Raw genomic sequence first — 26196 nt, forward strand, 5'->3', positions numbered from 1 at the left:
CGCACACTATCCCCTTTAACCCCCATTGCTTTACGTTGACCGTTCCACATCGGTAATCCTACTTTTTATCATTTTGTGTCTATAGTTGGTGTTCTGTTATAAAGGTAGTGGATAAGAACAAGAATGTCTCTCCTGTACGAGTCTCAGGAGTTTATTTTGTTATTAAGGAACTTCTTCATTTTAAGGAATCTGCCATAGATTTGTTAATACCGGCCCCTGGTTATAGCTCTGGGGTTTAAATGCTCCTTTTTAATTATAGCTCAATTTTGTGTTGTATTAAAATGTCGTATTCTGAAATGAATATTTTCAAGCTCTAATTTCTCAGTGATGTTTCACAAAAGTGTGGCTACAGTTCCAATTCGATAACTGCCGTAAATCCATTAGGCGTTAAAAAGTTGTTATTTTCCACTTAATTTATGGGCGCACACTTTCGATTTTACATCGCGAAATTTTATTACCGAATATACTGAAATATGAACTTGTTTCAAGTAATATTTTATACCAATCATGATATTTTAATCAATATAAACTAATAATTGTAAAAATAAATACGGTTTTTTAGAACTTTTCTTTTTTCGTCGTTTGTCGTTGACGGTCCCTTTAAGATTTACGATATTTATGAAGTTTGACGAAATAATCTCGTTTAAATGTACATAAATGAAAATATAAAATTGCATTTATTTACCATTTACTTTAACTGTAGCCAGTATAAAAACACACGCAAGCTTGTAAAGCCACATTTTACTTCTTTTTTTTAACGCTCCTTCAGATTCGAACTGACTGAAAGCGGAAGTAAACTCATACCTACTAGAGCAGTTACGCGTCATTACGTTTAACAAGCAGCCTAACAAGCGAATCAGTTTTTGTAAAAGGTATTCTAAAATGTGTTGGTAGTATTGGTTAGTGTTATTCCTAATGTTTGCGGATAAGCGAGGTCGGTTTAAACAGTTTATTCAAAAGTTTATTCGGAAGCCATAAAACGTCATCTTATAATAAGTCTTGATATTCCCAGTTATATATTGATAAAAATGATTTTTGCATAGGTACACATTTATTAAATTCACTTATTTAATTTTTTCAGACGGTCAATAATAACTAAACTATTGAACTATGTGTTTATACTTTGTGTATCGCAGTCGTTGATTGTGTGACATCACACAATCTTGAAAATAAACAACCCTGTAATACTTCGAAAATATTCACTGCCTTGTATTTACTTACCACTGATTAAAAAATATTAGACTGAGCAATTTTGAAAAAAAGAGATATAACGCGTAATTTTAAGTAAAGGAGTGTTATATGAAGACGTATGACATCATAAACTGAAGATTTTAGGCGTTGTCATAACATATTCATGTATTAATATTTTAGAGACCTTTAAACTTCAAAGGACAAACTAGAATCTCCGTTTGAAATTAACATATGCTCATACTTTGATTAACTATTGAAAACGTGTGTGCATGTACATTTAAAAAAACATAAAATGTTTCTCATATCTTTAATAGGTCGTGCATTTTATCCTGAATTTCATGAAGATCAGCTTGTTATCAACGGGTTGAAATACATAGATAATAGTGTTTCTCATATAAACAGCCACACGGGAAAACGCCGTTTACACAACAAATGTAGATACTACCTAACATTACAATGTGGTTGTCGAAAATGTATCTAACATTTGAACAATGTATTATTATTACAAAATCTATCTACATGTGTTATATAAAATGTAAACAAGCAAAGATGTATTTATGTAAATACGATAAAAATCTTTAAAAAGCGAAAACAAATCATCATAAGCAAGCTCATTTAAAGGGGCCTTTTCAAGTTTTGGTTCAATGACAAAATTAAAAAAGTTGTTTCAGAATCGCAAATTTTCGTATAGTTAGGATATTTGCGAGGGAACAGTAATACTGAACATTTACCATGCTCAAAAATAGCCATTATATGCATCTTTTGACGATTTAAAAACCTAAAAATTATAAAGCGTTGCTACGCGAAACGATTGAATAATTTGAAGAGATCTGTAATTGTCGTTATATTTTGTCAAATCACGAGGATTGCTTATATAAAGTATCAAATACATCCTTAATTGTATGAGCACGGATAGCCGAGTGGTCTTAAATGAAGACTTTTACTCCAGGACTCCAGGGGTCAGTGGTTCGAGCCTTGTTGCGGGTTACTTTTTTCTTTTCTAAAATTTTATTCTCGATAATTTACTGGACATTTTAAGATCCAATGTTTACAGTTATCAATTTAAATCATTTAATGACAGACTTCAATATATATTGACTTCAATATGTCAAAAAGGCCCCTTAAAATTGGTTTATAGAAGTTACAACAAATTCAGATCAGAAAATAAAATAAAATAAATAGTTTAATTCAGTTATCAGACGATAAATATAAGAACAACAAAAGTGATGAAAATTTTATTTATTTTAAAAACTAACGTAATCAGACTCAAGACCTAATTAGTACAGCCAGGAAAAATTTCTTTGCAAAGGCTCTTGAAGAAAATAAAAATGATTCCAAGTCATTTTGGAGCATTCTAAAAAATCTTGGCTTACCATCAAATAAAGCTTTGTCTTCCTATAGTGCAACTATTTGTCTTAATATTGATGAGAACATTTGTTTTGACAAAAAATCTATAAATCTTTTCACACATTTTACACTACTGTTGCCTCAGTGCTTGTTGAAAAACTACCAGCAAGGGTTAATAAATTTGGCAAAGCTTTTGTAACTGCCTTTTATGCAAGATTTCTTTAAATAGTTATTTATCTTCACATGTTACTGAAAGTCAGGTACTTAAATACTTATCTCAGCTCAGTGCAAATAAAGCTACAGGTATAGATGGTATTACCTATCGATTTATAAGAGATGGGGCTCCAGCTATTTCTTATCCGCTTACACATATTATCAATTTGTCTCTTATACAGGGTGTGGTTCCAGAGGAGTTAAAGTCCGCTAGGGTCATTCCTATTTTTAAGAAAGATGATAAAACAGCTGTTGGCAATTATCGCCCAGTTTCTATTTTAAGCATTGTTTCCAAGGTTGTTTATGACCAGGTATAATCCTATTTCAAAGCCAATAAGTTGTTTTATAAATTTCAGTCGTGTTTTCGACATGGCTATTCAACGGATACATACCTTATTCATTTGACGCACTACATAAGGTTGCAAATGGATAAAGGTCACCTCATTGGTATGGTTCTTTTAGACATTCAAAAGGCATTTAATACAGTGGACCACTCAATTCTTCTTATGCGATGATGTCTTGAGATGATTTAGGTCATATCTTTCTGATAGACAGCAGCTTGTCGATATCTCAGGCACCTATTCATTAACTGCTGGTATTTCTTGCGGGGTTCCACAAGGGTCAATCCTAGGTCCTCTACTGTTTTTGCTATATGTTTATGACATAGCAGCTGGGGTAAAAAACAAGTTATTATTATATGCAGATGATTAAGGAATATTAGTTTCAGGTAAATGTTAGTCTGTCATTGAACATGCCCTTTAAGAAGATTTGAGTCTTGTTAGTCAATGGCTAGTTGATTATAAATTATCACTACATTTAGGTAAGACTGAGTCAATCTTATTTGGGTCTAAACATAGACTGAGGTCAAATTCATCCCTTGATATTAATTGCAATGGCACTGTGATTAATCCAACTTCTTCGGTCAAATATCTTGGAGCTACCATAGATCAATCTCTGTCTTTTGATACTATGGCTCGGTCTGTTTTGCAGAAGGCTAATGCCCGGTTGAAATACTTGTATCGTAAAAAGGACATCCTTACCCAACATACAAAGAAACTCCTTATTATGTCCTTGATTCAATGTCACATTGATTATTGCTGTTCAATAGGGTAACCCGGTCTAACTCAGTTGCTTAAAAAACAAGCTACAGGTAACTCAAAATAAGCTAATAAGGTTTGTTCTTAATCTTTACGCCAGGTCATGTTCGTCGACAACACTTCCGCTCTCTTAATTGGTTACCTGTCAGCAAACGTGTTGACCAGATTATCCGTTGTCATATTTTCAAGGTCAAAAATGGTTTAGCTCCTGATTATACGGAAGAGTCGTTTATCCCACAGATTTTGTTCATTAATATAAGACAAGGTCATGTAGTAGGGGTGCTTTTGCAATTCCAAAGGTCAAAGATTTTGTTGCCAAGTCCTATTGCTCTCTTGGTTGCTCCTTGTGGAACAGCCTACCAGCTAACATATCCAATATTAGAAGGTTACCTTCATTCATAATAGCAGTTAAGAAGTACCTGATGGACATTTCATAATTGTTTAACTTTTATATCATTATTATCTATGTATCATTATTGTTTCGGTATAGGAATATTTTAATCAGTTCATCTAGATCTACTCATTTGATGATTTTTTATAATTGCTGAAGCTGTGATATTGTTTTTATTAGCTTTCCTTTAGTTGATATTAATTAATTTTTTATTAGGTTTATAGACATTGCGTAATGTGTAAGTTTGTGTTTGAATTCCAAGTATTTGCTAGCTTTTATGAATACATAAATATATTTTTATATCCCTTTATAGTCTATTCCCTACTGTGAAGACAATATGCCAAATATAGATTTGCACTGTGATAATAAAATAAGGCCATTTATCTGTGATATCATTCCATTTAACAATGTGTAATAATATGAACTTTATTATAAGGTTAATGTTTTAACGCTACTTTTTTTAGTAAAAGCTCTCTATGCCATGTCACCAGCATAAAGGACCACAATGGAAATAAGAGTCGCTCTTTTTTGTGTTATCCTTGGTGTTGTAGTGCATGTCATGGTTTATTTATTCTCATGTGTTTTACGACTCTGTATTATACATGTTGTTTAAGATGTCCATGTATGTGTATTCCAAACCGAAATAAATCTATCTATCTGTCTATAAAAACAAACGACACTAATTTAATAGTTAACATTAAAATATAATTAATGGTAAATGACAAATTATTTTTGGTTAATAAATATACTTCAACATAGTACCTTACAGGTACTATATATGACGCACGTATCGACATATAAATAGCGTGAATGTGAAGTAACTGCTATAATGTTGTTAATAGCTAAACCAAGGTCTTATTTAAAAAAAGACTTATTTCTTAGGATGAGAAGACATTTAACCCCCCCCCCCAAACAAAAATAAAATAAAAGAATAAATAAATAAATAAATAAATAATAATAATAATAATAATAATAATAATAATAATAATAATTATAATAATAATATATATTTAACACAAAAATAATGAGTTTGCTGCCAAAGCAAGAGTAAAATGGTAAGTAATGTGATTATAAAAGAAATGATATAAGAATCAATAAAGAACAATAATGAACATACAATTATCAAATTAAATGGTTAAATTGTAATTTTAAGATGATGACTTAATAACATTATACATCATTATTAATATATGGAGGTGTTAATTTGCAAATTATTATGCTTGTAAAATATTGACATATTGTTTGAAAGGAAATTCATTGAAATTTAAACAAATTGGATGTACTTAAATTTAAACAACTCTTAACATTACCCTTTCAAATCTTCTCTACAGTTTCAATATTATGTTAATGTCGCAGGTATTTCCCGATTACACATCCATTATCCAATGCAGGTATTACATAAGCAATATAGAACATGAGTTTCATTTCAGGAGTAGAAAATATTGTATACGTCTTAATAGGAGACGAAACGCGCAGGTTCGCCAATGCATTTAGTATTCAAAGATTTCATTTCTGCTTAAATTCAATGCAGTAAACAGTAAAATCACACATGATGTATTGATCTTGACAATAAGTTTTCTCTTGGTTTATTCCATCAACATTGTTTGAAATACATCATAATCATAACTGTTTTTAAAAAGTAAAATGTACGCGTACACTTTATCAAGATGATAGATGCTACATGAAGTAGCAACGGCCCGTATACTTTTCATGAACCTTTAGAATCCAATTCAAAAAAACTCATCTTCACTTCTATTGTTAAACTAATAATTGAACATAAATGCACAATAACATAATCACCGTTGATACCAGGTTTTATGCATTTAATGCAGTGTTGTCGAGTTGTAAATTTGTGCAAATTACTGTGAAACCATTTATTTTCGACAATACAAAATTTCGTCATTTTTATAAAAATGACGATTTCGTCAGCACTTAAATTCGCCGATTTCTGATTTTGAATTTTAAAAAAATGCGTCAGTCAATATCCGATTTGTGTGTAATACATATTCGCGATCAATCGCAGTTGCGAAAAATCGTGGTACGAATGCGGAAACACACTTGAGAATCACTGCAGGAATTGGGGCCTGTTTGTCACATGCCAATTAACTAGTCTTTTGTTATCAAGGGACAGTAATGGCCCTCTTAATGTATGTCATTCACACGTTCATTGTTATGATTAGCGGTATCGAATGGGATCGAATAACCGTTAACGAGTGTTTGTAACAACGAAGCCAATTGCCAATTAGTCTTATTCTATTTTTATTAAAATGCTGTCAATACCGTTTTAAAACTGTTTGTGTTATATGAATGAGGTTGCAGATTGTTAAGTGTTTTTTTTCAAATAAAATGTTTTTTTTTATTCTGATATCAACATTAAAATTATAAACTCTATGTGTGTGTTTGTTCTTCAAAAGTAAACTACCGGTATATAAATCAATAATGTCAAAAATTTAAAAATAAATAAATTGATACATATAAAATAGTAATAAGTGTGGTTAAACGCAAACAACAAACAGCAATTAAAATATTCTTTATTAATTTGTGATAAATACGCATGTTGATCACACATCGTCATCTTTTCATTTGGTTATTGTCTTTCATCGGCATTCGCTGCGTGATGGCTAATATGCAACACCCTTGAAAAACACAATGCACCTAATGGGTAATAAAGTTATTAACAATTAGCGCTAATTCATTACCATTCTACATAAACGAAGTCAACGCATTCGATACAGCTGTACTGCACACGCGTTTTAAAGAAGTGTAACGTGTCAGTTAAGTACCTTGTGTAATCTACATCCCTTTGTGTCAAAACCGGATTAATCTTGATTACGAAACAGCAGCGAATGTGTGCATGGATTATGTTGGAATTTAATTCCTCATGTCTACGGTAAAGTTTTAAAATATTGTTCAACTTAGTGTTTGTTTTTGTTCAAACATAGAGCATGATTGTTCGTTAGGATCTTAAATTCGCCGATCGGCCGACTGACGAAATTTATGAAAATTAATGCCTGACGATTAATAATGGTTTCACAGTATTATATTAAATGTTGTTTGAATTTCTTGGAATTGCTACACTACATGCAGTAAGTCTTGAAAAAATAAATATTTTGTAAGCGCTTTTAATTAGTGAAATTTTATTATTTAAGCTATTTGCAGTGACGAAGCGCGACGCTATATGTGAGATATCTATGAATAAATATATAACGCAATGTACAGTCAATCTGCAATATGCGAGCAATTAAACATTTGAAGCATTTTACCAATTCAGAACAACTATTGCAAAATCAGCAATGGGATAAATAGAGAATACATGGTTGATGCCGAGAAAAACGCTCGCCCTATTTTCTTCTTCGGGCCAAACCGGATTATTGTCTCTATCTAGGCGCCAAACATGTATTCGATGTAACCTGCTTCATTTTAAATTATGTATTTAACAGATTTTATCAAAGACAAACGATTTATTGACATAACAAAATAATTATATAAGTCGGGGCCGCCAACATGTACACAACATTCCTGACGACAGAATAACTACCGATTGTGTCACGTAAAAATAGTTCCGCATTCAACTGTTCAATTTAATACTTTTCTATTGAAAATATTAGGAGAAATAAAAAATGAACCGAGAATATATGTTTATTGTTAGAAATGGAAAAAATGCAACATGTGCATTTTGTAAAAGGTCAAATATTAAAACATGTTAATCGGCGCGTAGGAATACGTGCTAACGGTTGTCAAAGATCAACTAGTTTATTCGACCCTGCTTTATTATATCAATGTTTGCAACAGAGGAAGAATAAAATCATAAAATACGCAAGAAGTACACGCTGAAAGGAGAAGCTATGTGTTTCCTAGTAAAGCGCTTAAAATAATGAAATTTGAAGCACGACCCAATTATTGTCAACCTTTGATCTCAACCTAAGCCGAACCGTATCAAATTGGTTAATTTTGTCGTGAATAGATACAAAATACCTGGTTATCTCGTTTATTTGTCAGCTGCTTCGATTTTGTTGTGACATATAGATGATATAGTTTTGATGAGCAATAAAAAGGCAATATGTTTATGAGTATAATAAATTATAGAATGATACATAATACAAAGTCACACGTTATATTTAATGCCAAAATAGTTTCAAAGTCATATAGACAAGCATAAATTAAAACAACTAAAGCAATACAAAATGCAATGTCGTATACATAAATATCAATTCCGCATAATAACATAGTTTCTCTGAATATATATACTCTAAAAAACAATATTTCCTTAATAAACATTCAATTCGTTGTCCGGAATTAACGTGATGTTAACACCATGTTGCCGACAAGTCTCCTGCTTTCGAAATTTCGTTTAATTGTGATGCGCAGAAGGTACCGTTTTGTTAAAACAATTGACATTCATGGTTACAAAACCGATAACTCAAATTCGTCGTGGGGCCAAGCTAGAACGTTAGCGTGCGTCTTATTACCAACAGTAGTCTTGTCATTAACATATCATGAAAAGTACAGGGCTGTGATGGTGACATTAATATATAAAACAACGCAAAATTGCTAGAAAATAGTTCATACAAGTACATGTATAGCAGATACATGTACGTGGACCGATGAATATATACCAGAAGTGTATATTAAAAATTAAACAATAAACTTTAACTGAACGAAGTATATGTTCTAAGAATACAAATTGTGTGCTGAAAATGACATAGAAATTCTTTAAAATTCAACTTATATCTTATTTATTTTCATACGCTCTTTCAGTATGGGATTGTACATTTATATATTCGACTGATTGTGTGCGTTTATCTATCATCACATAGTTATGATCATCAACGGTTTCTTCATTCGATCTGTTTGCAAACGAGATGGTGCTTGCGTAAGGTTCGTCTGTTGGCGTCCCGAATGTACACGGCAAAACTCCCCTGAAATAATCACAACCACTCAAATTACATTCATATTATAATATTGTATACAACTCATTTAGTCATCATCATTTACATGAAACGTTCAAACCTATTTCCCGCAGCTAACATTTTGCAACACAACAACACAGTGACAAAAATGAAATAAAATGGATGTTTTTGGCATCTGAATGCATTTGAAACAAGCAAATCTTTATGATGAATCGCTTAATAAGTTTTATGAAACAATATACAACTGACCCACCACTTAATATACATGTAAATAATAAATTTTATTAACATTTCGAGTTTTAACAATATTTCAAGTTTACAATGGTGATATCTCTAGCGCTTGGCGCATGGCAACATATTGTGAAGTGATGAGAACGACGCTTAAACATATTTTTTTCTACGTCTCTGCCAGACTGAATGTTTCATGCCAACCCTTAACGTTTGTTTTTGTATTTCTGCACGAGGTTTTGATCATTTTGTCTATATTAATTTTATTCATGCCTTGTTTTAAGCCATATACTTGTGTTCAAGAAAAAAGACATGTTCAAGATATTCAGTGGGAGATCGTATTTGATTTTTTAAAAACGTTTTTATTTTTATTTCATGCTTGTAACGAGAAAAATAACTTGCTCCACATTGGGAACTCTTATTTCTTGTGGGAAGACTCAATAATGCGCAAAAAATGCGCATATGTCATATCATTCATTCCATCATTCATCAATTTGAAGGAGTGGTTCAATATTTTATAAAAGTCCGTTTTGTTAAATGAATATGTTCTTTGTTTATTGACTCTTAATAAATAGTGTAATAAGAAACAAAAAGTAATCGAACAACACAGAGCGCATGTATATAACATATTATTTGCGTATTCAAACAAATAGATTGTGTTCATTGTGATATTACAACAATAGTCATTGTAGATTGTATTTCCGGAAAAAAAACTGCGTAGAAATCCAGATTCCCCGGAAGCAGACTGATTAGTTGTTGAGCGGTTGCTTTTTACAAAAGCTGATTTATTTAACTGAAATTGTCATCGCTTGATTTGATGTGAGCTTGGGATAGGTTTTCAAGCTGTTCATATTCTTGGAACCATTGTTTCCAAAAAATCTTTGTGAAAATCAAATATTTTATATGAAACATGTCCAAATGTGAATGTGTTATGGATTATAACTTAGTTAAGAATTATGCAATTTTTGTCAATATATGTGCTGTCAAAAATCGTTGGTTTAAATCATGGATTATACCTACTCAGGTTGATACACAGAATGCAAGTGTTCGTACAATAGAGCACGCATAATAAAAGAAATAGAAATCCCAATTTCGACTACAATTGCACATAAATGAGAATATACATATACAGGCTAATGTCTATATACAGGGCTGATGTCCATATACAAGGCTGTGGTCCATATACCGCTCTGCCGGGACGCCAACGGATCTCCGCCGGGGTATTACCGGCGACGACCGGGGTTAAACCGGGGCGTCTCCGTAGCTCTGCCGGGGTCTGATGCTAGTATAGCCCCGGTGAGTGTCGGCGAAGTTACGGTATACCGGGGCTTTGCCGCGGATCTGTCGGGGCTCTGCCGGAACGCTGTCGGCTTTTACCGTGGCTCAACCGGGGCATTACCGGCGACAACCGGGGCTCTGCCGGGGCATTACCGGCGACAACCAGGGCTCTTTCGGGATAAACCGTAGCCAGTCTGGGGATGACCGGGACTCTGCCAGGCTGTTGGCCGGCTTCAACCGGGGCGGCACCGGGAAATAGTGTGACCACGTTAAAAAATTGCTACAAATCATTACGGTTCTAGCCGTTCGACCGTCGTTAGAAAACCGGGATGGACCGGGGCTCTAGCAGCAAAAGTGAGACTTGGCCTTTGTGTATAAAGTCATCAAAGCTGTTACAATAAGTTCACTTTAATTCAAGTGTGTAGGTTTTAAATATATATGAAACAAGCAACGTTGATAAGATGAATCATTTAATAAATTTGAATGACTGAAATACACAACAGATCTATCACAATATCCATATATTAACCGATTATGTTAAATAACATGTCGTATCTCAGTATAATTTCAAGTGAATGGATAAACTATAATGATAAATTTATCATCATAGCATATCCATCTAATACAGTGTTTATAATTATAACCATATAACATGCGATGATAAATGATTTATATTTTAAAATGATTATATCGAGAACGCTCGTTATTGTATACATAATTTGGCAATGTGCATGGTTAACGATTGGGAAGTGAGGACAGCGGTCCTTTAACAAGTTGTGTATTTCTACCTACCTGACCGAGTTTAATGGTTCGTACAAAACATAACTTTTCTAGATCGGTTTTCGATTAAATTTTGGTTAATGTTCATGGTGTTGTTTATGTGTTGTTTTTACCCATAAATGTTTGTTTAAGAAGACAGAAACGTTGATAAATATATAGACCATTTGATAATTCAGTGTTAGATCGTATTTGAGTTAATGAATTCAATGACCGATAGTAAATTTAAAATGATCTAACATTGTATTAACACATTTTCTTTTTTTCATGCAAGGGTGTTTGCCCATCGGATACTCATGTTTTTCTGTGAATTCTTAATCAGACGCGTACACCATATAATGCAACCGTTCTGTCCTCCATTTAAACACAGTTCAGTATTTTTTCATCTTTTGTCTGGAAAATTCCGCTTCGTCATACGATGCGTTTCTTATTCATGTATCTTTTAATAGCAGAACAAATACCAACATACCTTCTAATTAGTTCAATGACGACAATGACTGCCCCCACTATACACAGAATTCCAGCTGCAACGCCGATGCCAACTCCTACTGTAAACTCTGAAAGTATATTAAACAGATCGGAACTAGCATTGCCCTGTATATCAATATAAATTTGTTTTATCATAACGAAGTCGATGTTATGCCAAATTATGGAAAATCGATTATGACATGTGTTTAACAATCATGTAAACTACATCCAACCAATGGTTCTACACAATATCTTTTCAGAGCAAAGTCGTTATGTCTGTTGAAGCGTCAGACATATTACCTTTTGAGATCGATTCCTCTGTCGTTGAAACTACATCTGTCAAAAATGAAGATTTGCTACTTTCGGTGGTTTGAAAGCCTGTCGAATGCACACATAATTTATAAACGTGTTGTGAGAAAGCTGTAGATATAGTTTCATGAGCTGTTGTTAAGTGAAGGAATAAAGTATCAAAGTTATTATGACTGAATAAATTCATTTTCTTACTGTATCCGGTCAAATAAGCAATATTTATTTATTGGTTTATTTATTTAAAAAATCATTTTTGTCACTTTAATAGTAGCGGTTATATTTTTACCTTGTATACAGAGAGCTGTTTTGTTCACATCATCGCTTGCGAATTTCAAAACACGACTTCCAATACTCAAAAACGCAAATTGTTGCACTGGGTTAATTGTAAATGTGTCTGCAAATAGAGCAATGGGCAATACAATTCATGTAAATGTTAAATATATCTTAATAATGATAATCGTAAAAACATTTTAAAAAGTTGGGAATTTTTCACATTTGTATTGCTTGATTGTTTTGGTCAGAATTGAATAAAAATTATTGTTTTATGTGAATGTGATCAATTAAAAGCAAGTTTAATCCGATTGTTAAGCGTTTCGTCAGGTATGTGTGCGTATTCAATAATTAAAATATCCATCATTTCATTCAAAAATGGTTATACCAGCACGCGTTGATTTAATGATGGCGGTAGATCGAATAATGCCCGTCCAATAATTTCGCATGTGTATTTCGTTGAATTTACTATTTCTAATGCTTTCAATTGATGCTGGGTGATAGTTAAGTTTCAAACAATTGCTGTTGGCAGCACTCCAAGTATTTTTTGCACTCGTTGAATTACCAAGAAAAGATTCCGCAGTAGTGTTTGACCCTGCAAAATGCGCAATTATATTTGATATTTATTAAAATTATTATTATTATCACGTAGTTATGTCATATTTAAATATATAAAGCGTATATGATACACTCCATAAATATGTGAGTTTACATTACACGCTCATATCTGGTCATGAATTCATGCACTTTCAAAGCGTTTCTGAAGTAGTAAAATAAATGTTTTCAGCTCTAGGTTTCTCGATTGAATAACACATACACACAAAACCACTGGTGCTTTTGTTTTCAAAAACTGTTTAGTTAGAATATCATAAAACAAATTGTTATTTCTAAAAGTATACATACCTGTATATGGACCTATGCTACACATGACTTGTATATTCTCTGTTCGTTCACATGCACCCCAAAAAAAGATTGGGAAATAGTACAAAAGGCAATCTCCTGAAGGTCTGAGGTTTGTGGAAACTTCTGAGCTGTTTACTGTGGACGTTAATACAAAAAATAATGTTCACCTTCGTTCATACAATTTTATGTTAAACAAGTATGCAGATAAAACTAATCGTTGGCCTAGTATGTTAAAATGAGTTGAATGAATTATGGAAGACAGCAAGCAGTCTGATGCCCTAATTCGAAGACATTAGATTGTCTGAAGCCCAATAATACGGCAAATTTGCATAAATCAAATATATACGACTTAAATTTATTGAATAGTATGCATTATATTTCAGCGTTAATTATATAAAATTATTGTTTAATATTAATAAACAAATGTGTTATCAGCTTGCAGCTTCATGATAATGCCATTTCGAACATATGCTTCTAGCATTCTTAGTAATAAGAAATCAACGACAACAAAAAAGATATAGAAAACAAAAAATAACCGATAGAAGTGTCAATTTCTCATTTTCATGTTTAGATTCATGCTAAAAATGCAGCAATTTCCGCAATTTAAAAATACATTAATTAAAAAAGTCGTCCCTAGTCAGGCTTGTTAGAAAACTATAATGAATTATATCACCAATGCTGTGAAGTATTTCATAATAAGACCTCAGGATAAAGTATGCGGCCGGATTGAATACTGTGTTTGCATTCGGTTTTGTTCGTGCACTATTTGCACGATTTTATCGAGGCCATACTAGTATGCAAGTTAAATCGATTGAACTCGCTTCTACATAAAGAGTATAAACTAATTATTCATTGAAACGGCATTTTAATACATTCACATATAAAGGTCGGTTGCAGCCTAATATCGACAAGCTAGCTCGTTAACATTGAACTTGAACCTTTGGAATCTATGAACTCGTAAACTCAATAAGCATGAATTATATACTAGAATAATTTCCAATATTTGAACTCGTTTTGGTATTTTATGATTTGCACGAGTTTAACGAGATAATTCGAGTAAACATTGTTTTAACGGTTAAATTGCGATTTAATTGCCGGCCGTAAGGAAGCAAACATAGGCATCGCAACGGTAATCTAATAATTTATGTTTTCAGATCAGTGCCAGATTCCAGCATAATGGTCATTTCCGTTTCTTTGTTGCTTCTCAACTAAGAAGATAAGATTTGAGTATCCCCTCAGCCGAGTATTGAGAATGCGGATCAGCTCATAAACAATCATAAATTCTCAAACTCAGGGTTGAGGCAGACTTTGAGCTCAAAAAAGTTCTGCTAAAACCAAATTGAGAATGATGGTCAATCTCATCTACAAAAAATAGATAGAAAAAAAAACAATAAATTAGAGCAAGAATTTTGACTTAATTTTTAATGGTACTTTTTCTGGTTAATATTTGTCACAGTAGAGAGAAAATAAAAAAAAATAGAAGAATATAACAAGTTTGAATCAATAGACATTTTTACCCCTTCAACACAGGAAATTAAGTTTTACAAGAATGTACAACAAAATATATCAAAGTCACACCGAGATATCAAAGTTGACCGTTGACATTGTCTGGCTTCGCATGAATTAGCCCTAGATTTTAAATCAAGATGTTAAAAATATTCAACTAAATCTGACTTCATGATTTTGAAATTAATCAGGACCATAAACATATTTCAAAATTAAAGCGAAGACAATGAGGTCACGTATCAAAATCAGTAAAATGAGCTGCTTTTTTGTCTTGTGATGATAAATTGTTTGAATGGCTGATTATTTAAATTGGAGACACCAATTGCCTTCGGGAAACAAAAGTTTTTTATCACAAACATACTTAAGTCACTATTCTGACTAAACTATGATCTTTGTCGGATTTTTCGACCATCATGCTCAATTTGGTGTATTATAAGTTGCTGTTTAAGTTTATGGTCTGAATCAATCTAAAGGAGGAATATTTGCACAATACTCAGCTCGGTGGAAATTCAGATATCAACTTTTGAGTTTAGCTACAAGATTAAGGATATGTATGAAACATATATGTTATTAGGAACTTTCATACAATGTCGAATGGCGTTATTTTTCCTTCGCTTTTCACAACGTTTGACCTATTAAGAGGAATTTACTACAAAGAAGAAACGTTAGTCATACAGTGATTTTTTTAACGTATTCATTAGGTTATAAAGGCCAAGTTTACTCTACAAGATCAACGTCGCATTTGGTATCATACATCCGTTCTTCATGAGCGAGTGTTCTTAAACCGTCTGTAGGACACAAACAAATTTCTGTAAGTATATGAAAACAATAACTAGTTAAAAAATTGCTCAACATGGTATATGATATAGCGTCACTATTATTTACGCTGTATAAAGTTTAACCTTGTATGGTTATCGGGTTTGTGGGTCAGTGGATATTAAAATGAACATTTCGAGTGCCGCAACTATATATCACTTATATCATATACATACTTTGCTGACAATTTTGCTATATAATTAGAAGAGTTACTTACCATTAATCGGAATGAATAGTGCAAAATGATCATTTACGTCACAAAATCCGTGTTGAGTCCCATTGTAAGGATCAGGAGATGTTACGCATTTACATTCTTTGGTAGTCTGTGGAAAAAAAATACACTGAATTGACACATAACTTTATCATAACAACATTATATGAATACCAAATATAAGTAACAAGCGCCCAGGTTAATAATATACACATCTTGCATATTTTGTTATTGTAAACTTTAATTTCAACGTTGCGATTGGGGCGTAAAAATGATTATCAACGGGTAGATTTAATTAAATGACATACACTATATAATTTTACTGTAAATCACGGCATCGTCAAATAAATATCAACGTGGCTTCATATAAATTACATACCAATAATAGAACGTGTGCGACATGCGTTTCATCATGTACAAAATCTATTAAATTCAACATTGTTACCTAATATGATCTTTTAAATGGCAATTGAACATACACTGGTTGTGCGATGATGTGCTTATGGTTATTGGTTGTGAGTTCACATTCGAGTGACATAATTACTGTAAACGTATAGAAATTCATCGGTATGAAATTTCGTGGTTTAATGAAAAACAACTTATTCGTTGACACGTAATTTCGTGGATTTCAAATAAAAAACAACTTATTTGTTGATACGTAATTTTGTGGATTTCAAATTTTCGGGGAAGACTGACCGTCATAATAATAACACTTTTATTAAAACAAGCAGAGTAATAACGAAGCATAATATGCTAATCTGTGTTGACAGCAATACTTGAGGTTAATGTGTTCTGAAGCATGAAAGTGTTGCAGATAATTGTCGATAAGAGCGATAAAGCGGCGCACTTGTGGGTCCCTGCTCGCTAATTGCTATCAATGTTGTTTTGACAATATTTGCAATTCTCAGCGCAATCGGTCCCATAATAGTAACAATTGAGTAATAAGGTCCCAAAAATACACGCGTGAAAAGCGTTATGTCTCTTTTAACTTTAATTGGCATTAATTGACATATGTGATAAATCTGCAAACTGTTAATTTGGTATTTGATATTTTATATACCCGGTAAACACTCTACTTGTTATTCATACATGTACTTAGTAATCATGAACATCGTAGTTCTTATCATACTAAGTAATCATAAACATTTTAGTTCAAACATATATAACATATATAATTAACGTCAAATGGGTGGAAAATAACCCAAACATTTTCAATTCGGAAGTATTTTAATAAGTCAACATAAAGGGTAATGTGACCTACTGAAGTATTTTTTTAACTTTGACAAAAAGCAAATATCTCGCATAACAGACAACAAAAGAAAATGTCGAAATGACATTCGGAAATGACAGATTTCAGATTAAAAAAGTATAAATAATCGTTGGTACTTGAATTTGTGGTTAAGCGGACCAACGAAATCCACGAAAATTCGTACCACACGGAATTTAATGATTTTACAGTAATTCGGGATCTGTAAGTCTCGCTGAGTTTGTATGGACGCCTTGATACATCCATGTTAACATACCACCACTAGTGTTAATTGTTTCTAAATCAAGCAGCCATGCAGAGGAGGTTGAAATCATATCAACATAAATGCTCACCATATGTACTCACATTGTTCGATAAAATATCTTCACCGCGGTTAGTTTTTATTCCGAATGTTCCACCATCACAGATGTGAAAACAATCACCGATAGTCGTGAGTTTGTATGTTTTTCCGGTATTCGATCTTCCGCAACCTATTTGAGTGATATTAAAGTGTAACAAAGCATTGGATACACTACAATAAATTAAATAATAGTTCTTATATGATAAAAAATTAACTATAAGCTAATATACATTTGCAATATTGAGCAAGCGTATTTACAGCTTAAGGACAACATTCATGTTAATTTTCCATTAAACATAATTTTTCAATATCTTGTACGCTGCCTTATTACAAATAAAAATGAAGTACTCTTAACAAGTAGTCCGATGAGATTCACGTAGCTTTACGATTACACTCAGAATACTAGTACTTCAAATAAGTCATGTATACTGTAAAATAAGTACTTGTTTGTGCAATTTAGCCAGCATATACTTTTTTAATCGAGGGTCATCGACTTTACAGTTTTTTTTTTTTTCAACAATGAATGAAAACGATTACATTATATTTAGTTTGTTCCATTAAAGGGGTCTTTTCACAGATTTAGGCATGTTTTGAAGTTTGTCATTATATGATTTATATTGAAAAATGTAAACATTGGACATAAAACGCTCCAGTAAAAATCAAGAATAAAATTACAAAAAGAAAAAAGGTAACCCTCAGCAGGACTCGAACCACTGTCTCCTGGAGTGCTGGAGTAAAAAGTCTACGACTTAGACCACTCGACCATCCTTCCGTATACAATACCAGATGTATATTATACCTTATATAAGCAATCCTCGTAGTTTCCCAAAATATAACAACAACAGAACTCTCCAAATTTTTAATTCGTTTCGCGATGCAACGCTTTATAATTTTCTGGTTTTTAAATCGTCAAAAGATGCATATAATGGCTATTTTGGAGCATGGTTAATGTTCAGTATAACCGTTTTCCTCACAAATATCATAACTAAAACGGAAATTTGCTAATACAAAAGATTTTTTTCAATTTTTTCAACTTACCCAAACGTGAAAAGGCCCCTTTAAGCAACTCTAGGTAGGCAAGTTTTTTCTCTCGGTATATTCATTATTGTACTGGGACTATGTATCAATATTTGAGAAAAAATGAATGTATCTAATGATCTTGTGCAACTGCGAACACAGACATGCGAAGTAACACCATTTACGTAAATGTATATGAAAATACTTTCAAAAGTAGAAATTGTAGGAATTATTTTATTACTATTCCTTATTTTGCGGTTTTAAGTATAATAGTGTTATAGGTATAATAGAAATGCTAACTATATCGCAAGAAATTGTTCGTTTGAAAGACAGTTTTAGTTGCATATCAGTAAAAATACTTTGGGAAAATATCACCTATGAATAGAAACGGCATCTTTGCGAGCTGATATCCGATCCAAACATCACTACCGTGTAAATGTTCCACAATTGTTTGGTCAACTTTATACTTTTCATTGTTGTAAGTGAGATTTGGTTCGGCCAGTTTGCACGTTACCATATCCCATTGCGTCGAACTATTGCTGACAATGTAATTTCCTGAAACAAAAAAAGTTGCTTTTACCAGTTATGTCGTTTCCCAAAACATTATACATACGTTACGATATGTACTTGATAATCAGTATCAAGGTCAAATTTGCATGAAATCTGAAATTTAAAATTTTAGTTTCATAAATATCAAACAATAAAACACAAACAATGTTCATGTATTATTAGTAACGAAGTGTAAATTATCTTAAGAAAATAAAGAATGTTGCCGCTTTAGAATCTGCTTGATGGTAGAAGTTTTGAAAATAACAACAAAAGAATAGTTAAATATACAAACTTTGAATATACTGTACGGAACAATATTTAGGTGGGTCAAGAAACAAAAGGCGCGCTTTTACAATTGACCTTATTTTTTGTTTGACAGGAAATATGTTGCTAGATTGCCATACATTTATCAAATAATTTTATATTGACATGCATTTCAACTAGTTTTGCTTTCTGCAAATGGACTTTCGCGAATGTTCACGATTTTGTCTTTGATATCACAAAAAATCATACCATATTGCTGAAATAAAAGTGTAAGTTTATTTAACTTTTTAATTATCTGTTTCCAACTGTTTCAACATTTGTTTAAACTTGTTCGCGTTTCTTTTCCAAAGATGTTTACTCTGGTGCGCTTCAAATAAAGCTCTGAGAGCCAAGCATTTGTGGAATGCTTCATGAATCAGAATTGACTTCTTTTTTCTAGCGGAGAAACGCCCGTGTTTTATTTCCAAAAGTATTCTTTAATCTAAAAGCACCGATGATAAAACTCAAAGCTTGGTTCTGGAATCGGTAAAGGGGTCTGTAGGTCGGACTTTGAAGCCGGCATTTGAAGGCGATCTACAGGGGAGTCATAATGTGCCATGGTTCCCCGTTTTAAGAATTGCTTTTTGTTGCCTCCAGTTTCTGGCTTTTCAATCGGTTGTTTCGAATTCGTTCTTTTATCGAATGTGGCCTCAAAGTTAGAGTTTTGGTATTCGAACGTGAGCGAAGTATATCAAACTAAAATTTGGTGAAAGGTGGAAAGTTTTCAAATGATAGCTGATGATTTTTCATTGTTGACGGTTACGCATCAGATGGCAAGCTCAGTTGATACCATGTACAAACAACAGCTTCATTTCGAATGTTGCGGTATTAGGAAACTTTCTGTGCATAACAGCACAAGGTAATCTGCGTACGGGGCTTTTTATACTCCCTTCGGTAGTTCGTATATAATGTCGCTAATGAAGAGTATAAACAGGGTAGTTTGCGAAACTCGTTCTTGTTGAACCCCTTCGCGCAGCATTTGTTTTATTCACATGAAGATCGTTTACTGACACACGAGCTCTCTGATTAATTTGGTAAGACTTCGTCCAATTGTAGATGTTGCATAGGTTATCAATCGAAGTCTTTCTGTATGTATATTAAGGAAGTTTCTTTGTCCGGTATGCGTATGCTATAACCTATGCCAGGTGTGTTGTTTGGCTTTCGTACATTTGTATCTTCTTAAACCGGGTTGCTCTGCTGCTTTGATTCTCTCTATCTCAAGGTACCACTGCATGCTCTGTTTTCTCCATGGTCTTCAACATGCGGCTTACCCTGATAATAGGACACTAGCTCAGGAATTTTGACTTGTTATTTCTTTTGTTTAGGACAGGAGTAATCCTGGTCTCTTTCCTGCGACCAGCTTACAATCAAAATGTCCAACATTTCCTGAAGCTGTATAACCGCACTTTTGGATGGTTTTCAATGGTGACGTCAGGACATTTTCTTTAGTTTGTTGTAGCCTTGTGCACTTTTTTTCGTGCGATCTCTTTTGCGATGGCTTAATGATCGGAACGTTCTTCGCCGGTACATATTTTTTCTTTCTGTTGGACTTCTTTTCTTTCTCAAGTTCTCTTGTTCCTGAGGTTTTTGCCTCATTGTGCGTGCGTTTGAGCAAATAATTACGGCTGCTATCCTTCTTTTGGTTCGTCATTTTTCTACCAAGTCGATCTTCAAATCCATCTTGCTGTCGCTGTCGTCTATTAAGGTAGCGCACCTCTAATGGGCACATATCCAAATATAATCTAATTAATTATTTTCTTAATCAGCATCATTTCACTGAACTACATGCAAATTTGTAGGTAGGCTTTCCATGCTTTAAAAAAAATATACCGATTTTTTCAAAACCACCCCCACGCTCGGCTTTTGTCCAGTTTATTTACACCCCTGGGGTATATAAAAGTTCCATAATTCATTCAAATTTCCAAATATGGGCATGCAGTTGGTGTGTACAGATGCTGTAAAGGTGTTTAAAGTTTAAACAAGATAAAATAAGTATTCTTTTACAGACATTTATTTTTTACAAATTTTTATCTATGGAAGAGCGCCATGAAATGTAAGTGATTTCAGCCAAGTAAAAATGGGGTCGGTTAAAAACATAGTGTCATAAAATTCAAAATAGTATCATTTAAGTCATATTTTAAACTTAGTTTTTATAGAAACACTATATACAGCAAAAATACCAAGAACTAGACAGATTTACCGTTTACTTTTTGAAATAAAAATAAAAATGCAACATGCATGGTTCGTATTTTCAACAGTAAATCACCCAATTTCGCCATAACGTTGTTTTAATTTTAATAATTGAAGAATGTGCATAAAAATTGCAACATATTTAACAATAAATATAGCTTATATGCCATATTAAATCAAATTACGTTAGAAAATAAATAAAACGCGTCGCAAAAAAGTATACGTCGTCGGCAGGATTCGAACCTGCGCGGGAATATTCCAAAAGATTTCTAGTCTATCGCCTTAACCACTAGGCTACGGCACCTAATAGTAGGCTCTTCAACCTTCGAAGAAATCGCGGGAAATCATTAGAGGTGCGCTACCTTAAGTTCAGTTTCAATAACTTGGTGGTGTCTCTCTTTACGTTTTTTTTCACCCTATGCTTACGTGTAGTTTCCAGCTTGATTGTTTGTTTTGTTTACGACATTGCTTTTCTGAAGTTGGTGTCAGCCTCCTCTCTAGCTTGAGTTTTGTTGTCGTGAACATTTTGTACTTTTTGTGTTAGGAGAATTTGTCTTCCTCTATATATCGTTTCTTTTGCGTTCTTGATGATGCGTGTATTGAAGTATCAAACTATGTTATTGATGTTTCTTTCTTCTGTGTCTTTTTTTGGTAACTTATTGGATTCGGATGCGTAATGCGTTCCATTAGGCTTCTTGAAATTTCGTCTTTGGGAGAAACAAGAGCTTGAGATGGTGATGACACAGAGAGTAAGTATAACTGGTCGATGGTTACTTCGTCCATATTGCCGATTTACAGTTTTGTTGATATTTCTTGTCAAATCATCTGAGCACAAGAAAAGGCTTGTGGTGGTAGAATTCCAGCGGCGTGAGTAGAATAAGGGCTGGTCAGTGGGGTTAGGTGTTTCGTGTCTTGCCACGGTCTATCTGCGAATTTTAAAGAATTACCGCCCCTCTCGCCCTGTGTTTTTTCGAGTTTGTTTTTCATCGTAATGTGCATACATATACCATATTTTGATATTTGAAGTTAAAGAATTATAGCCCAATCGTTTTGTCACAAAATAAGTTATGTCGTATGCTGCAATAATACACTAGAGATCATGTGTAGGTGATGATACACAAAAGTGTGACTACAGTTCCCATTAAATAACTTCCGTATAGACATTAGACGTTAAACAGTTATTATTATCTACTTACTTGACGAACCCTTATAAGATGTGCCTATTGGTATTTAAAGTTGAGTTTGGGGTCAGTTTTACTAAATTCATTACAATACATTTTAACTTAACAATCGTTTTTGGTATCTTCGATAATTTAAACCAATGAACTTGCAATAACCTTATATTAACCAAACCATAGTGTTAAGAGGTATGCAGATTTGTGCATGTCCTCGCATATAATTATTGAATCTGGAATCGTGAGGACTCGCTTAATGGTTAACCCATTAATGCCTAGTGGACTATCCCATCCTTCTTAATTTGATCAATTTATTTCCAAAATTAGGGATGTCTAGTATGCTTATTTATATATTTAGAAAATTTCTTAAAGAAATTTCTTTAAGCAAACAGCGCAGACCCTGATGAGACGCCGCATCATGCGGCGTCTTATCTGGGTCTACGCTGTTTGTCAAGGCATTTTTTCTAGACGCTAGGCATAAATGGGTTAACAAAGACATTCAGCCGATCTTCATACCCTATTTATTTCTTTGATGGAAAGAAATTTCAATAGTCTGGCTTCACAATTAACGTGTGGCTTGCTGTCAATAAAATGATTCTCGTGCAATACTGAAAAAAGTTAAGGAGAAAAATATCAGATAATTAAACGATGATGCCTTTTATTAAATGCTTTATTGCTGATTTTATGTCCTATGCCAATTATTTTCTTCACGCGAGATTTTAATCAATATTGGTGAAAATATTCAAGCGATTTTAACAAATCACTTCCTTATGAAACTATAAAACTTCCTAGTCTAGCCTTACAATTGTTAAACAACTGTTGTTTTTTTTTACGATACTATACCAATCTCTTGCACGACGGTTACATTACATTCACCTCTGTGTTGGGCTCAGAACGGACTATTGTTATGAAAGCGTCTCATTCATGTCATGATCATACCAAGCGTTCATCATTGAGGTTACAGTATACTAAACAATCTCTTGCACGACGGTTACATTGCATTCACTGCATTAAAGAAAACCATCTCATACCATGATATCTTATATCAGTCTTAATTCATTATTATAAAATTGATATGGTTTTTTGATGTTAAGAAACCAACATACATTCACACGTCGAAGCAATTCCTAACGTCACTCAATAAACATTATGTTCAATTACTTACATATGTAAAGTGCGTGGAATGATTCCATCTGCGTAAATGGGCAATAAAATAGTCCCAAAGAGTTGCATGTAAACTCGCAAGTATTTGCACGATTTATCGTACATTTAAAAGTCATATTTCTTAATTTAATGCATGCGATCTTAAATATCCAATCAAATATACATTGAATGCGTTTGTTCGGTTTTAGCTATTTTATAGACAAAATGGCGTGCTGAGCCTTTCGCAAAGTTGTATGTGAGAGCAAGGAACGACAACTCTGCGTGGAGATTGATACTATACATGTAATCCCCTTCATATGATCAAAAAAATTTCCTAGTTTAGAATATTTGATGTTAGGCCTAGTTTCACCTACTGTCGAGCCATGCTCATTATTAATCGATATGAAATTATGCCCGAGGAAACTACTTAACACATATATAGTGTTTTTAATATTGTTGTGTGTGTTACATGGTGTACGTTTTCTCATACCTTATTGTTTGTAATCAGTCAATTGTCAGAAATAAAAGCCCTCGAACAGTTTATAAGATGTATAACCTGCTTTTTTAACGGCAGTTTAAAGGTGTTTATGTTTATTTAAAGACGGTTAGTTTAAGCGTTGACCAATGAAAACTTTATGCTTATACCTCAATAAATCATCCGAGGCAAATATATAGACGAGTAATCAAATATACGGACTTGATGTAACAATATACAGGTTTATAAGTTGCCGTAATCATGAGAAATAAAATAACAACCTCTTAATTATCTTTCTGTTTACTTATCTAACAATTTGGTACGACATGGTGGTTAGTTTAGATGACACCGTATATCAAATCAATCTCAATGTTAAAAAACATGCGATATTTACGTCTTTTTACGCAATCAGATTTTTAACCTGTACATTAATACTTATCTAAAGCTTATAATTACCGTTTACTGTTACTGTAGCCAGTATAAAAGCAAGCACAAGCCTATAAAGCCACATCATTTTCCGTTTTTTACGCACCGAAATAATCCCTCCGACTGAATGAGGAAGTTAACTCAGACCGACTGACGGAGTTACGCGTAAATACGATTTGCATAAAGCTTATCTAACCAAATAGTATTTTCACAATCACAATGTATTCTAAATTAGTGGGTAGCATAAACTAAGTTTGCGGATACATGAGGTTGGTTAAAGCAGTTTGATATAGTTGATAAGGAAGCCATTGCAATAGCATCGAATAATAACTATTCTTATATAAATATTTATTCATCGATGATTTAAATTGGTTTACATCATTGCATTAGTATTAAACGTTTATTGAACGTTCCTTAACTGTGATAGACCTCGTTGCAAGCCTGTTTAATGTTTAGTTCTGTGACGGGCGTATTCACAAGCTCCTTAGGAATATCTTACATTAAGCTGTATTTAAGGAGAACTTTCAGAGATTTTAGCATGCAATCCAATGTTTTCTGTTCACAAACTTATAAACTATTTATCATTCATGAAATATTTACATGATTAAGACATTAATATATACAAAAAGACCTAAACACGAACTAGTTAGAAACTAAGGGCTTCGTCCCGCACATACACTGGTTTAATCTCCCAAATCGTTGCATTGGCCGTTCTAAAGCGATACTACCATGTTTGTATCACTCTATGTTAATAATTGGTGGTCTGTTATTAAGGAAGAGGATAAGAACAAGAACTTCTCTCCTGATTGAATGTTTGGAGTTTCATGGATTGCGACTTTAAAAAATGTTATCTATTTCAGTGTAACAGGGTGATATTATCTGCCTGTATGTTAGGGGAATTTTCTCCCTTTCAAAAGTTCTTTCATATATTAATTATACTTATTGTTTATATATAATATGGTGTGAACAATATTATACATGTTTTCTAATTGTGTGACTACATGTTTTTGTATAGTGTTGTAGGTAAATAAAGTTTATATTGTTATATAAACTTTATTTAATAATATAAGTTGAGGTCGCCTTCCCTCCACTTGGGCAAGGTAATCAGTAGTTCACTGTACTCATAATAAAGCTGTAGTTTGCATGATTGCATACTCTACTTAGTATAATTATATGAAATAAACTGTTAAACTAAATGAGTTAAACACGATCATTTAGAATTTATTATTTATTATAACCTTCTTCGAGGTGGATAGTATTAAAGGAACCCGGGCACAAAACAATCGTATCACATTTTCACCAAAGAGTTTGTGAATACCGGCCATGGAGATAGCTCTGTGGTTTTTAAATTCCTTAATAAAATAGAAATAGATATTGTTTAGTGTTCCTATGAAAG

At 33.0% G+C, this 26196-nt stretch overlaps 1 protein-coding gene across 1 annotated transcript in view; it reads right to left on the reverse strand.

Annotated features, from left to right (window-relative positions):
• LOC127861283 (uncharacterized) overlaps nucleotides 1-24956 on the reverse strand; it is a 75832-nt gene extending 50876 nt beyond the window's left edge. The window contains exons 1-8 of the mRNA XM_052399732.1: nucleotides 24831-24956; nucleotides 18915-19094; nucleotides 17528-17652; nucleotides 15922-16027; nucleotides 13383-13517; nucleotides 12868-13074; nucleotides 12496-12603; nucleotides 12201-12278 (exon numbers count right to left, since the gene is read on the reverse strand). Of these exons, the coding sequence (XP_052255692.1) occupies nucleotides 12201-12278; nucleotides 12496-12603; nucleotides 12868-13074; nucleotides 13383-13517; nucleotides 15922-16027; nucleotides 17528-17652; nucleotides 18915-19094; nucleotides 24831-24888 (997 nt within the window). The 5' untranslated portion in view covers nucleotides 24889-24956. The remainder of the gene's footprint in view (nucleotides 1-12200; nucleotides 12279-12495; nucleotides 12604-12867; nucleotides 13075-13382; nucleotides 13518-15921; nucleotides 16028-17527; nucleotides 17653-18914; nucleotides 19095-24830) is intronic.
• Between the last annotated feature and the right edge of the window lie 1240 nt (nucleotides 24957-26196).

This window comes from Dreissena polymorpha, chromosome 15 (assembly GCF_020536995.1).
Source record: "Dreissena polymorpha isolate Duluth1 chromosome 15, UMN_Dpol_1.0, whole genome shotgun sequence".
NCBI lineage: Eukaryota > Metazoa > Mollusca > Bivalvia > Myida > Dreissenidae > Dreissena > Dreissena polymorpha.